This window comes from Mugil cephalus, chromosome 1 (genome assembly GCF_022458985.1).
Source record: "Mugil cephalus isolate CIBA_MC_2020 chromosome 1, CIBA_Mcephalus_1.1, whole genome shotgun sequence".
NCBI classification, from domain to species: Eukaryota; Metazoa; Chordata; class Actinopteri; order Mugiliformes; family Mugilidae; genus Mugil; species Mugil cephalus.
In genome coordinates this window covers 49,359,093-49,373,818 of record NC_061770.1, presented here as the reverse complement: position 1 = coordinate 49,373,818, position 14,726 = coordinate 49,359,093, and the positions used below count along the sequence as shown (strand labels likewise).

The 14,726-nt window shown below is 39.4% G+C and overlaps 2 protein-coding genes across 3 annotated transcripts in view; one reads left to right on the top strand and one right to left on the bottom strand.

Annotated features, from left to right (window-relative positions):
* The first annotated feature begins 726 nt into the window (after positions 1-726).
* Positions 727-5,319, top strand: LOC125013649 (protein translocase subunit SecA-like). Its single transcript, XM_047594541.1, has 2 exons — positions 727-4,240; positions 5,297-5,319. The coding sequence occupies exons 1-2, from the start codon at positions 727-729 to the stop codon at positions 5,317-5,319; spliced, it is 3,537 nt and encodes a 1,178-aa protein (XP_047450497.1).
* Positions 5,320-7,626: 2,307 nt separating this feature from the next.
* Positions 7,627-14,726, bottom strand: part of ndrg2 (NDRG family member 2) — a 34,926-nt gene continuing 27,826 nt past the window's right edge. For both annotated transcript variants that reach the window (XM_047581384.1, XM_047581394.1), the window contains exons 7-16: positions 14,595-14,655; positions 12,959-13,045; positions 12,627-12,683; positions 12,444-12,547; positions 12,321-12,359; positions 12,156-12,207; positions 11,992-12,039; positions 11,672-11,707; positions 10,732-10,783; positions 7,627-10,416 (exon numbers count right to left, since the gene is read on the bottom strand). In XM_047581384.1, the coding sequence (XP_047437340.1) occupies positions 10,253-10,416; positions 10,732-10,783; positions 11,672-11,707; positions 11,992-12,039; positions 12,156-12,207; positions 12,321-12,359; positions 12,444-12,547; positions 12,627-12,683; positions 12,959-13,045; positions 14,595-14,655 (700 nt within the window). In that variant the 3' untranslated portion in view covers positions 7,627-10,252. The remainder of the gene's footprint in view (positions 10,417-10,731; positions 10,784-11,671; positions 11,708-11,991; positions 12,040-12,155; positions 12,208-12,320; positions 12,360-12,443; positions 12,548-12,626; positions 12,684-12,958; positions 13,046-14,594; positions 14,656-14,726) is intronic.

The following is a 14,726-nucleotide window of genomic DNA, read 5'->3' as shown; positions in this document are numbered from 1 at the left end:
CAACTAGTCAATAACTAGTTGAATGATCTTATATAAAGAAAATAGACACTCACATACAGACATGAAATGTTCTAATACATAGTTGTATAAAAACAGATAAACATTTTGGAAATTGACAAGTGCAGGTGGCAACAGACAAGGAGATGATACACACACACACACACACACACACACACACACACACACACACACACACACATATAGATGTTCTAATACAGAGTATTCCAAAATATAAAATTCTGAGAGGACTGCAGAAAATCTGAAAATTTACAGTCTGTACAGGAAGTTACAGAAACACTCGCATACAGACAAGGCCCATATAATATAAAACAAGCCTATTGTTAAACAATGCTGCTGCTTTGGTTAGACTGCTAGCAGCCTGTTGAGCAGACGCTAGTGTGGGAATTGACAAGCTACAAATAATTCCCTCAATTATGGAATGCGCTGTGATTTGTCAAAATCTGATTCAACTAAACATCTCCTGTTCCTACTTAAACTCATCCTGGTTTAACCAGTTCTGGTTCTTCTCTGCCTTGTGTGTTTGTGCGTGTGTGTGTGTGTTTGAGAGAGAGAGGTTTTCAATGTGAATACATTTGGTTTCATCTGTGTATGTGAGAGGCTAATGGTCCTGATATTAAATAGTGAGTAAAACTTTTTTTTCCAAAGAAAAAATCACAAAATCATTTTCCAATCCCTTTTTAAGCAGATTTGACAGTTTTCCTCAAAATGGATGAATCTGATAGACTTACCCATCAACCCATTGCTCATTGTTTGTTTCCTGAAGAAGAGGTTCTGAACAAGCTGCAAGGACTGGTGACCAATATTAAATGGAGTCCAGCTGCTGTTGTTGACTTATTTAAAGCTCTTTTAAAGCGGTTTCAGTCAACGTCATCAAGCCATACAGATTTACCCTCATGGATGATGGAAATGTTGCACTGCATAGAGATTCATTATATTACGTCCAGCTGGAAGTCTAAAACAGGGAAGACTCTTATGGAGCTGGTCCAGGACGAAACTGTAACAGATGAACATGTCAAGCAGTGTTTAGCTGATGACACAGAGAAGACACTAGAGGAAATTCTGGAGGAAATCCGCCAAGAGAAGTTAAACCACATCGATGAAAAGCTTTTAGATGATGTGAGAGACATTGTATCATCAGTTGATAAAAAGACGGAGAACGGAGTGAACGGAGAACGGAGTGAACTGAAAAGAGACTTGGAGAAGCTCTGTACGGCAGTGTTTAAAACAGCTAAATTCAAACCACGACTAACACAGATGGTGAGCTGGTGTCTCATGGCTCTTTCCAAAACAGGACGTTTAATTCAAGTTGGTACTGGAGAGGGGAAGTCATGTATAGTGGCAATGTTTGCAGCTTTTCGGGCCATGAGAGGAGAAACAGTTGATATCATGTCCAGTTCATCAGTGCTTGCAGAAAGAGATTTGAATGAATGGAGAAACTTTTATAAATGTTTAAAAATCAGTGTAGACTGCAACACCAATAAAACTGATGAAAACTTAAAAAAGTGCTATAAATGTCAGGTTGTTTATGGTACTGTAGAAGAGTTTGCTGGAGACTGGCTAAGGCACCACTTTGAAAGAATGGATATATTTGGACAAAGGAAATTTCAGTGTGCAATTGTGGATGAAGTGGACTCTTTAATGCTAGACAAGGGCCATCATGTGGTCTATTTAAGTAGTGACATGCCTGCATTGCAGCATCTCAACTCACTCCTGGCCTTCATATGGGCCACTGCTAATCAGTTCACTAAGATTGGCACAAATACTCTGGGACAAAAATATCCCTTTCATCAAGTTGTTCTTGAAAACATAAAGGGCAAAAATGTTGATGAGTTCACTGTTCTTCAAATAGCTGAGGACACAGGTTTACTGGCAAAGGGTTCAGTCAGTGATCTAAGAATAAACCCAGAGCTATTAACTGAAAAGTCTACAAGTGTTACTGTTGACCAGCTGGCTGTGTTCTTTGAGGTAGTTGAGAGGAGATTCCCATCATGTCAGTTTTCTCTGCACTGCATCAACAACAATGGAGAATTAGAAGAAGTGAACAAAAGACCACAGACAGGAAATGAAGGCAAACAGACAGTGTCATTGGTTTTAGTTAAAGGAGGCTTCTGTCAGTACATGTATTCTGACAGTAACAGTCTGCTGGAAGCTGCAGAAGCACAAATAAAACGTGCTCTTCATTTTACACCATGTGAACTGAGCTATGCTAAAAGTAGATGCTACGTTCCAGGCTTCCTCTCAGATCTGGTGAACTCTAAGCTCAAAGTTTGGATTGAAAATGCATTCCATGCACAAACCATGAAAAAGGACCATGAATACATCATAGAGACACATGGAATAGTGCCCGTAGACTTCAGCTGTACAGGTGTTGTTGAAAACAACATGAAATGGTCAGATGGACTCCAACAGTTTCTTGAAATGAAACATGAGTCTAAGTTGAGTGACATGACAGCCATCACAAACTACATGTCCAATGTTGGTTTGCTTCAGAAGTATGGACATCAGATCTATGGACTGTCTGGGACTCTTGGTCAACAAGCAGAGACTGAGACTTTACAGAAAATCTATAAAGGCATCAAAACCTGTCAGATCCCTTCATTCAAACGCAGAAAGCTCTTTGAGGTTGAAGGCTTGGTCCTAGATGATGAAAAAGAATGGAGAAAAAAAGTCTGTGATGTTGTTGCTGCACAAATCAAACCTACAAGTTACAGAGGCCAAAGAGCTGTGCTGGTCATCTGTGAGACCATCGAAAGAGCAAAACTTCTCCATGATGCTCTAGGAGGTAAAGCCCCCAACAAAAAGCTTTACATAAACAACAACATGGACAACAGTGCAGTCACTGACCAGACGCTCGATTCAGCTGTAGTCATCATAGCAACAAACCTCGCAGGACGTGGAACAGACCTCAAGGTTTCTGACTCAGTAAAGTCAGCTGGAGGTTTGTTTGTCGTGCAAACTTTCCTTCCCAAGAATGCTCGTGTGGAGGCACAGGCTTTTGGTCGCACTGCAAGACAAGGATCTCCTGGATCTGCCCAACTCATTGTCTGTTCCAGTCATCTGCCAGAACCACTTCAACTGCTGGTTTTGATGAAGAAGGTTCAATCTTTATTGGAAACTTTGACAGATTTTTCTCCACTTCACCGAGCTCAGTTTGTGATGCTGTTGAGGTTGTTTCAAAAAGGCCACATTGATGAAAAGACTGAAGAAATGTCTTTGACACTGTCACATATTTTAACTGAAAATTCCAAGTCAGAAATAAAGATTGTTAAACAGGTCAGAGACAACTCGGTGGCTAAACAACTATCTAGTTATTTGGAGTGTGACACCCCAAATTTAAAGAAGAAGGAAGAGCTCTTCAGTCGGTATCTGAATATATTAGATGATGTTTACAAAAGCAGTAACAACAAGCCAGCAGCTTCTGATTTGTTGGCGCTGAATGAATTTTGGGGAATGTGGCTCCTCACACATTTCAATGTGAAATACTCGGTAGAAGAGTTGAAAACAAGACTGAATGGAGACCTGCATGAAGCCAGGAAAAAACTCAGTCAGAGAGAATCACCCTCATCAAACCTGTACCACTACACTGCTTTTGGAAATGAACTTCGTCAAAATGGAAATCTTGGAGAGAGCATCAAGATGTACAGTAAAGCCATAGAGAAGGACAAGTGTTGGGCAGCAATTGCATATTACAACCGTGCTTTTGCAGCTTTGACCCAACAAAACAGACGTCAGGATCCAGCCTGCCTTGATCGAGCTCTGGAAGATTTACAAAATGCATCAAGATCTGTAGAGCTTTACTGTGAACAACTTGAGGTCACTCATAGATACTCAACACAAACCAATGACCTCTCCAATGACTCAGTCACAAGGTTTGACAACCACATCATAGCCAGATACACAGTGCTGATGAGTTTCAAGGAGAATATTAGTGAGGCCATAAAGAAGGTAGACAGGGCTAGAGACATAGGTGGGAATGTAAAAGTAGAGGAAAGTGATGTCTACTTCCTGGTTCCATTAGTGTATCTCTTGCCTTTGGCAGTCCTTTCAACAGAATCAGTGCGTGTGGTCTGCTCTAGAGACCCTCTGAAGACCTACCAACTCATAAGCCATCCATCATTTGACATTTTCATTGAACTGAAGTGTCTAAAGTCTCTGGGCCTGACTCATGTTTATACTTTAGACACACTGTTCTCTCTAGGTGGCTTTTTTTCAAAGATAGGTAGGAAGGTTAGCCGACTTGTGGATTAGATGGAAGATGTTCATGACCTGAGCAAAACATTCAAGCAAGGAAAAAAGCAACCAATGGTGTGAGAAGAAAAAGTAAAGCATGGTTTTAAGGTGTTTTTAAGTTCATGTTTTTGGTTATGAAGTTCTGTGGATGATGCATGTTTGAGAATCAGTCATACCTTGCTAAATCCAATGATTATTTTCTCTGTGGTATATACAGTATAATGCTGTCCTTTTTTCTCATTTATTGTAAACATACAGGGTATATAACATCAACATAACATTTAAGAAATGTAGATTTATAGTGTAAAAGTATTCTGTTCTGTTTTGATGACTTTTTATTTTTAAATTTAATTTCAACATCTATTCACTTTGTAGAATCCTTTGTTTTATTTGCAATGAAATGACATGGTAATGTCGTCATACCAATACTGCTACAAACATAGTAAATTAAGTAGAAGTGAAGGGAAGTAGAGTGATATATATTGAATTACACTTTTTGTAATTTTGTAAGTTTTATTAAAACAGAGATGGCTAGTTACTTTAAATTCACATTTACAGTACTATATTGGTCATTTACACTGTAGCAATGATGATAGTCAAATGGTAAAATCAGCAAACAGTAAGGTATTTACTCTCCAGTATACAGTACAGACTGAAGATGGAATATATATGAACTTTTCCTTACTGCCACTGTTTGGTATCAAGTGAAATTGAAATTTGCCAGGAAGCGGTCTGGATGACCCAAAGTCACAAATGAATCAGAGGACAGGTTTCTGACAGTTATCAGCTTGCGTGATAGGCGGCTCACAGGACAACAGCTTCAAGCACAGCTTAATAGTAGTCATAGTAAGCAAGTCTCAGTTTCAACTGTGAAGAGAAGACTTTGAGCTGCAGGTTTGACAGGACGAGTTGCAGCAAGAAAGAATAAGAATAAGACAAAGAGGCTCTCCTGGGACGCGAAACACCGCCATAGGACTGCTGAAGACTGGAAGAAGGTATTATGGACTGATGAATCAAAATTTCAAATCTTCGGTTCATTACGCAGGATCTTTGTACGCCATCGAGTAGGCGAGAGGATGGTTCCACAGTTGATATGTGACATCAACTGTCAAACATGGAGGAGGAAGTGTGATGGTCTGGGGCTGTTTTGCTGGATTTCTATTTGATCAAATTTGATTTGATATTTGATTTCTATTGTAGAAAGAATACCATTAATGTATTCAGCTAGTATATCTGCCAAAGATGGCTACTTTGATGAGTCAAAAGTCTAGAATACTCAACTCAAATTGCTTATCTGTTCTATGCTTTCATTTCAGAGTGCAATGACACAATAAACTGAATAATTTTCAGTAAACAAAAAAAACAAAAAAAAAAAACTGGGAAAACTTTTGACCGGTAATGTAGTTTAAAAGGACATTCAGGGTGTGTATAAGCTGGTTGCTTGCTGTTTGACCCATTCATTTGTTCACACACAATAATTTTTAAGATTTGTGGGATATATTTATATTACTAAAACTTATAAGCAATATTATTTGAACTGTAATTAAACATAGGTGGAATGAAACAATGTTTCTCTATATTCCATTTCAATCATCTCTTAACTGGAGTACGTAAGAGAGAGCACATTCTGACCTCCCTCCACTGGCTGCCTGTGCATTACAGGGTCCTTTAGTGCTTTTAGTGTTTTTATTGTTTTAGTATTTTTATTGTTTTTTAATTGTTTGTTTTATGTCTCATGTTCTTATATCACACATGTACAGCACCTTGTTTCAGTCATGACTGTCTTTAAAGTGCTCTATAAATGAAGTTTAGTTGAGTGGAGTTGAGTAAAATCTTTTTATGACAAACAAAACGAAAATGTCTTGAAAGTTGGTATTTTTAAATGTTGAGCAAATATGATAAAGTTTTCTGAAAACCCTTTGTGAAGGCTATGATTCAGTGATAATTAAACTTTCCTTTGTTGATTTTTGAGTCTGTTAAGATTAAATGCTGCTGGGTTTATGAAGGAAAATGTGTAAAATTTCCATTTGTTTTTGTATTCTAGGTAGAATAGTGACAAAAAGCTAATTTAGGCTTTTGCAGCATACTACTAGCTGGCATGTACTGTTATGGTCATGTTATGTTCACCAAGGATTACTTAAACAACTTTGTGACAGCCCTTTGTGAGCGTTGGTGAGTGAGTGAATGTATTTTAAATGCTTTTAAATTTCATTTTATTTTTGTAATTGTGGATATATAATAGGGTTTGTAAGATTGTTTGGGCCATTCTAGCCGCTTTATTTTCTTTCTATTTTTTTCTTTTTTTTTTTCCTTTATTTTTTTCTTTCTACTTTTCCATTCATCTTCCCTTGGATAATATGAAGTTTTCCAGTACCATATGCAGAAAAACAGCTCCACACCATGACGTTCCCATCTTCAAACTTCACTGTTGGTTTGGTGTTTTTGGGGTGATGTGCAGTGCATTTTGTCCTCCAGACATGGTGTGTATTATGGCATCCAAAGAGTTGCTCTAATCTGACCAGACTATGTTCTCCCAGTACTATACAGGCTTGTCCAAATGTTGTGTAGCAAACTTTAAACGGGCTTCGACATGCTTTTTCTTCAGAATTGTCTTGCGTGGTGAGTGTGCATACGGGCCGTGGCCATTGAGTGCGTTGCTTATTGTTCTCTTTGAAACAATTGTACCTGCTAATTCCAGGTCTTCCTGAAGCTCTTAGAAATCCTTCTGTATCCAATGCCATCAGAATGTTTTACAACAATAAAGTTGGGAAGGTCTTGAAGGTCTTTATGTCAATAGCACCTTTAGAAATATGTTTACTATGAAAGATTGTGATGTGTGATATCTCGAAGTACTAACAGTATACAATTCCCAAATATTTAGAGTTTGAAAAACCTGAAGCTGTCCATTTCCAAGATGGCGTCTAGTTTCATTTCCTCTTTAGCTGCACTGCGAAGACATTTTGACTTGTCAGAGTGAGGAAAGCACAGCTGTCCTAATTACAGCTGCATTCCATATATAGATGATAACTTGTTTTTGTCCATTCTGGTTCAATGTCATGACTTACTGGGACACGTAATAGCAGTAAGCCAACTTAAACACTGTTGCTTTCGAAGTCATAATGTCAACAATATCAGTAGATTTATCTCTGTATTTGACAAGGAAATGTTCTTAAGAAAATATGAGGAGTGGACATGTAGATATATATATATATATATATATATATATAGATATATATATATATATATAGATATATATATATATATATAGATATATATATACACACATATATATACATATAATAACCAACATTAGAATTCAACAGAAATGGTAAAAATACAGTCGTACATCAGAAGAAAAAGACATGAGGCGAGAAATTACTCTTAAGCTTTTATTAATATCGAAGTTTGCTTATTTTTAGGATGTTCATTGTGTTACACAGAGAAATTAGCCACACAAGTAAATTTGATTGTATTCTCTTTAACTCTTTTTTTATTGTTATTTATATTATTCTCCCTTATAAGCGCTAATGCTAAAAAAGTTACACAAGAACTATCACACGGTTAACTAACTCGTGAGCACATCGGGACGGTAAACTAACACTTCACATTGATAAAACGAAAAATAAAAACGAAAGAAAAGATCATCGAAGGGGGAAGAAAAATATGATCAAAGTAAAAATTAAGAGACTAACGAATGGACAAGCATTTACAATCACACATCCCTGCTCAGCTCTCTGGAAAGAAGTACCGTTACATTTTCCTTATTTGGTAATTCCTTCTTTTATTTCGTTAGGGTTCACCTGTTTTTTTTTAGTAGACGCTCCCATGCCCGGTCATTTAAATTCAGCCTAGGGTGAGCCAAACATTTACATTCCACTCATCAGACGTCTGGACAGCAAACCAAGTGGCATCCTGACAGTTTGCATCACAAAGCATTTTGTTATCATTAGGATTTAAGCGTTTGCTGCATGAAGTGCAACAGTTCAAAAAGCGGTTTGTGCATTGTGCTCTGATGAAACCGATTGCCATGGGTGTTGTCTCCACGCTCAGTTCTGAAACCCTCCAATAACTTTCCCATCACTCTCATCAAAATCATCTCCACACCTACAAACAGGTTTGGGAAAGCAGCACTAGATAGCATGTGAAAGAAACAGGTGTACCTTATGCTTATTTAATATAAAAAAGATCCCAAATGCTCAGAGGCCTTGCTCCTGATATTGGACTGGGTTAAAATGTGGGTCCTTTAAAAAAACGTCGAAGGCTACACATCACGGGGCAGTGGTAAGCTTTGAGTTCGAATCAGTTTCGATTGAGATGCTATGAATTTGGGCCCCCCATGTTTAATCGGGGGTCTTAGTTTTGGCAGTATGTTTAAGCTTATTGGCTGCAAATGGTGGCTTCCAAGTTAACCGACACAAAAAAAGGCAAACTCCCTTTTTTCACGTGTGGTGGCAGTGTAGGGGCTGGTTCATTGTCGTCGATAAGTCACAGGGGGTTTTGTTGATCTCAGGACTGATTATTAAAAGGACCCCGGCCTTTCTGTGTGCTCCCAGTACACTTCCATACACCTGACTGACTTCCTCACACACACATATCATGCAGACACGACTCTCTTGACGTCCCATGTCGCTCGGATAAAGCCTCTTGTCGGTGGAGAGGGGTTCGTCTTGCCTCACAGCGCACATAAACTCAAGTATGCTAGCTGGGTTTGTTAGGAGGTATCCATGCACGGGCAAGGCTAAGAGATTACAACCCAGATGATAAACACAGTGATCCCTTCTGGCCGCGCCCAACACTGGCATGCAACATCCACGCCGGCATGCTACCGGTGAGTAGGACACAAGCGTAGATATTAAGACACGCAGTGCGAGCCTGCCAGCAATATTGGAAGCACTATTTAATGCGCGACTAGCATTAACAAAAGGGTGCTAGCTAGCTGAAGCGCATAAACACCCTCAGTCTCACCTATGCTTACCTTCAGACCATCACACACACACACGCACACACACACACACAAATCCACGCAACTCATTTTCACAATATAAAAGAAAAATATTATCCAGTCAATATTAACATGGACTGATGCCACGCATGCAACTTCCAAACAGTTCCAAAAAAAAAAAAAAAGAAAAAATAAAAAATAAAAAGCTTCCAAACCATCTCCTCAAATCCAATGACAAAACAAAACAAAAAAACAGTCACTTATAGACGGGGCAAATGGAAGACATAAACAACCTGGCAACATCAAGGAGGAAGTATCATGGCTCTCACTGGCTGTTTCGGGTCAGCCAATCGGCAGCTTCAGCCCCTCAACCAGGCAGGTTAACGAAAATAACACAATGAAAACTAGCTTTAAAAGACACACATCGCTGTAAGTATCTCTGCTATAGTATGTTCTTTTTTTTTTCATTATTTTAATCTATTTTTAAATTCGTGTGTAACAAAGACAAAAGTGTTAGTGCTTTTTTTCGTCTATTCGTCGTTAGCTTCAATGTCATCATCAACAACATAATAATCATCCACAACAATACTGTTTTCAGAATTCTTACTAATGGTTAACGCGAGGTGCGTGGCTCCTAAGGGCCGCGCTCTAAATTAAAGGGCTCTACTGGCGGACAGAGTCTCCAATAGAGGGAGGGAGAAAGGACAGGTTGCCTTTTTGTCTTCATTTTAGAACAGCCCAATCTACTTTCAGCTGGAAGGCGGGTGTGAGGAGAAGGACTGGACTCGAATGTGGTGCAAAACACGGAGGATACGTCGCTATCCTCCGTTGAAATCATTTCCCTGCCCCCTCCCCTCCCTCTCTCTGTCTCGATTCCTAATCTGCTCTTGTGGGGAATGATGGGAGTTGTTTACTGACAAATAAGTAACCCATTCGTCTTGTTCCTGCATTATCGTTATGCCTCATCTTTCCCTTTCCTTTGCTTGCGCACCTCCTCTCTTTCCCTCTCTCTCTCTCTCTCTTTCTCTCTCTCTCTCGCTCTGCATCGTTTTGTTTTCTTCAACAGGACACCTCCATAGTTTGGGAGGGGCTGGGCGGCATCTGTCCACCCTGCGAGCCCTGGGACAGGGTGCGGGAGCGAGAGCGGGTCCCGTCCATGGAGTAGGAGGAGGAGAGGGAGGTGGTGCGGGAGCGGGAGAGGCGGGTCATGCAAGACGAAGCCACTGTGGAGAAACAGAAGGAAATGTAACATTTAGGTTACACTCACTAACTGCTTGAAAGCAAATGAAGCGGAGCTCACTATTTTAAGGCCGGGCGAGGATGAAAACGTTCTGAAAAGTCACGTTAAAATGCCAAAACCGCTGTTACATCCACTATGTTTGAAAATCTTTCACAATAAAAGCACTGGTAATAAATGCACAGTCCACTTAAAACAAAGAGGGATTTTTATTACATTACATTACAGAATACTTAAAGCAAAACCGTGCTAAAGCCTCACTGTATTTGTGCACAGTAACATAAATGATCAGTAAACTTACTGTAGCCCATGCCCTGGATGAAATACTTGAAAGCCTCGGTCAGTTTAGCAGGCTGTAAACAAAAAAACAAGGTAATGTTACATATTCTGTTAAAACAAAGACCAATTGTATACTTAACTAACAGCCAAGGGTAACTGCTTTACTTCTGATGACTAAACCATAGACTGTATATAAATATGGATGACGCAGTCCGAGAGTGGAGCCACATGGAGCGTTATCGAACACACTTCAACCAGATTCACTTGTGCTTTTGTTTAATTTATATTACACTCTACTAACACCACCATTTACAAGAAATGCTGATTATACACTGAACTTGTTTACTTATTTTTCCAGCTCTCATGGCCGATGGGACCACTTCACTGAGGGGTTGGCATGGCAACTGGTACTCATCACATCCTGTTTCTATAGCATCACATAACTAATTAAAAGTAAATTTAGCAGAAAAATTGACACTTGAACATGTGTCAACATGATATTACTCCTTGGGAGAAAAAAAAATGATTTGACGTGTATTTTAGTGTTTTAGTTTAGCCTAGGACCCATCCACTAACATTGAGGAGGTGGAGCTTATGGCCTGTACAGCAGCCAGTCACCAGGGGGAGCTCTACTTGCTTTTGCTTCACGTCTGAGGAGCTGAGTTAGAAACCCAAAACACAAGCATGTTTTTGTGGCTGTTGACTGTTTCCTCTTCTGTTCTGTGATTTAACTTACGTTTGCATCACTTCCTGTGCAATTAAGCAAACCAAACTATTTGCTTTGTCGAATTCATTACATAAGTTCAAGATGCGTAACAGGATGTTCTACTTGTTCAGTCCCACTGTAATTAAATGGGAGCTGTTATGACATTAAATTTATTGTCTGGTACAGGTTTAATATCCAAGCTGATTATCTGACACACGTGAGGATTTCAGGGAATCTAGTTCAGGTGGTTTGTTACCTGAGTCAGCTGAGGGAGACCACCAGCATCAGCCATCTGTGAATAACAGAAGAAGTGAATAACAGTGCAAGAACAGAGAAAGACATTTTAAACAGACACTAAATATGGAAAAACGGATTGATTATAGGAGGACACCATCACCATCACCGGCCATCTGGAGGATACTGATGTAAGATGGATTGAAGAAGAATATAAATTTCATAAGCCCTGATGCTGTAACTGTTAAAATCACTCTTAAAAATTCCAATAGGAAATAAGTTCCAAAAAAATAAAATAAAAAATTCATAAACAGACACTAAATAAACACTCATGGTGTTCACCTTTAAGAATGAGGTTGTTGTTGGGTCTAGTTTGCTGTTGCACTCCACCTAGTGGTCAGAGAGAGAAACACATTTGATTCCTATGGGCAATAGAGCAGCAACTGCAATCGACCTTTCTTAATTAAGCAGACTTTCATAGAATCATGCATGTTTCTATTACTTACGGCAGCGTCCTCATACGGAGCTTGATCACCCACCACTAACATTACTGGACACCTGAGGTTGAAATAGAATGAGATCAGAAGTCAGGCGAGGAGCATTTAAAGATTTCAGAGGTTTATATATTAAAAATTAAAAAGAAGAAGAAGAAAAAGAAAGTAGGTATTTACTTGAAGGTGTAATTGCGGTCAAGGTTCAAGTCTCTACGACTGGAGAGAGAGAAAAAAAAAAGATGTCAGTCACGGTGATGTTTCTATATGTGTTTATGTAGCGACGTCTCTTGCTGCGTTTACCTGTTGTACGTCTTCCAGAGGAGCTCTATGTTGACCACGTTAGGGGCTTTAGAGATCCGCTCTCTGTGAGACTGCACCAGGTCTGTGTTTGCCGACAGCTCCTCCTGTAAAAAGGGTTTAAAACGTGTTAGAAAAAAAGGATGCACTCCAAATGACTGTTTTTCATATTGATTGAGCCAGTACCTGGCTGAAAAGATGGGTCAGGATCTGCTCTGTGAGGGAGGATGTCACCGAGCTGAGCTACAGACGGAGCGGAACAACAATATCATTATTAAATAAAAGATAATGTAATATATAATAAACAATCACATAATCAATAGTGGAGTAGGACACGGACCATGCACACACTTGCTTAATTTCATATCCGCGGCTAAATTTAAATTGATGAATAACTGCTATTAGGAAATAAATAGATTAAAATACCATGTTTCTGTGGGCAGGACAATGCAGACATGAGTCAGTCAGAGGGAGGAAAGAAATAAAGGAAGAAGGAGAGAAAGAGAGGGCCAACATACCTTCTGAGCGGCCCAGTCTATCCATCCCCGAGCATTAGTGTCGATGTTGATCAAAACCAGACCTTCCACTGAATCAGGGTTAGCGAGCTGAACAGAGAAAAGACGCGAGAACCCAGAGAAACAATGTCACATTGAAAGTGTTGAATAAAATCCACAAGTGACACGCACAGCCAAAGGTATGCTCCGTCCAAAACGGATTGCTAGTCCTTTAAAACTGGGACTCTTTAGAAATGGCGGCAGCATGTAGAAAAACTCTGCAGCTGGTTTTAGGAAACTGACTTTTGGAAATCATGTTCACGTCCTGATTGGGTCTTATTAATCACTATGTGACCTATTTCTAGAAGGAAACAACAGTTAGTTTGGAACTGTCCTAAAACGCTTATCTGGATTATCTAGATTATTTTCCTTAAAAAGTGGAACGACGTCTCGTTGTAGACACTCGACTCCTGAAAGAACAGAACCTCAAAAACACTGTCTAATGGGACGATAACATTGTTAGCATTAGCTGAAGGTAATTCTTGTTACAGTAGACATAGACAGATTTGATTGTTGAGATGCTGATGTGTAAATATTCACCTACGTTTTGTCATTAATAAAAGATTATTCAGATTGTTTATTATTGGGATCACCTTCAGCTTTAGACTAAAAGCTAGTCGCCCTGGGGTCCCACACACAACAAACATTCATTCATTCAACAATTACTCACCAAATTCATACATTTCAACAAGTAATAAGGTATAGAAATCACGTCAAATGTCAAATGTTGTTTTAGCTTTTTCTCTAAGTTGAATTCTGTGCTTATGTTCTTCATATAGTTATGCAATGAATCCCATGCTGTTATTGTTCTGTATAGATTTAAATAGTTCTATTCTCGGTTTCGGTGGTTCAGTATAACCTGAATGGGCTTGTCTAGTCATACGGCTATGAACATCTCGCTTATATTTTACTTGGTCATTTAAATGCTGTGGTCTCTCATCAGTTAAAACCAGAATGTAGTTTATTCTCAGCAGGAGCTACGAAAGACTTCTGATCATTTCTGTAACATGTGGTCTCTCCATGTACTGACGGCTCCTGGCACAACACCGTTAATTTTCATTTCTGCGAAACAAAGTCAAGCTTTATCTTTTATGTCCTGGCACAACACAACGTTTAAGTTTGTCATTTCCTGGAAAAAAACAAAAGTTGATGACACGTCCTGCACTTGTGGGTGTGTCTAATTTAATGTAATCTAGAGCCTCCCGCCCCCTGTGTCTCGTTCCCTAGTAGTAATGTTATCTTAGCTAAGGCCATCGTAGCTGACCAAGCAGAGCAGACTGGCGTTGACAACAGAAAAAAATGTTCATGGGGCCTTTAAGGTAACCAAACACACTGATTACACTGATTAAAACCTATGAAGGATTTCTTGAAAATACTATGAAACGCACATAAAATAAAGCATTGCCAATTATTCTGGAGGTTAAACTGCTCGACTGAGCTGTCGTTCAAGAACTAAATCATCAACAGATTAACCCGTCTTTATTCTCGCACCGTTACTCGCTACATTATTCTGGAGCTCGCCCAACAACGCGATGTAAAACACTGACAGCCACCGTCTGTCCTACACAAATGACTCAACACAACAAAAGAGGCTGCTCACCGTGAACTTGGAGAGGATGTACGCTCCCGCTCCCACGCCCACTCCGATTACGGTGCGGAAGCTGGAAGACGGAGACGGCAAGTCAGCAACACATGTCACACACAAAGGGCACTGTAGCTGAACTCACTTTAT

Excerpts from the sequence above, each read along its gene's own strand:
- LOC125013649 (XM_047594541.1), top strand. The coding sequence starts at position 727 with ATGGATGAATCTGATAGACTTACCCATCAACCCATTGCTCATTGTTTG. Across the intron at positions 4,241-5,296 it reads TGGCTTTTTTTCAAAGATAG|GATCTTTGTACGCCATCGAG; the intron begins GTAGGAAGGTTA and ends TTCATTACGCAG.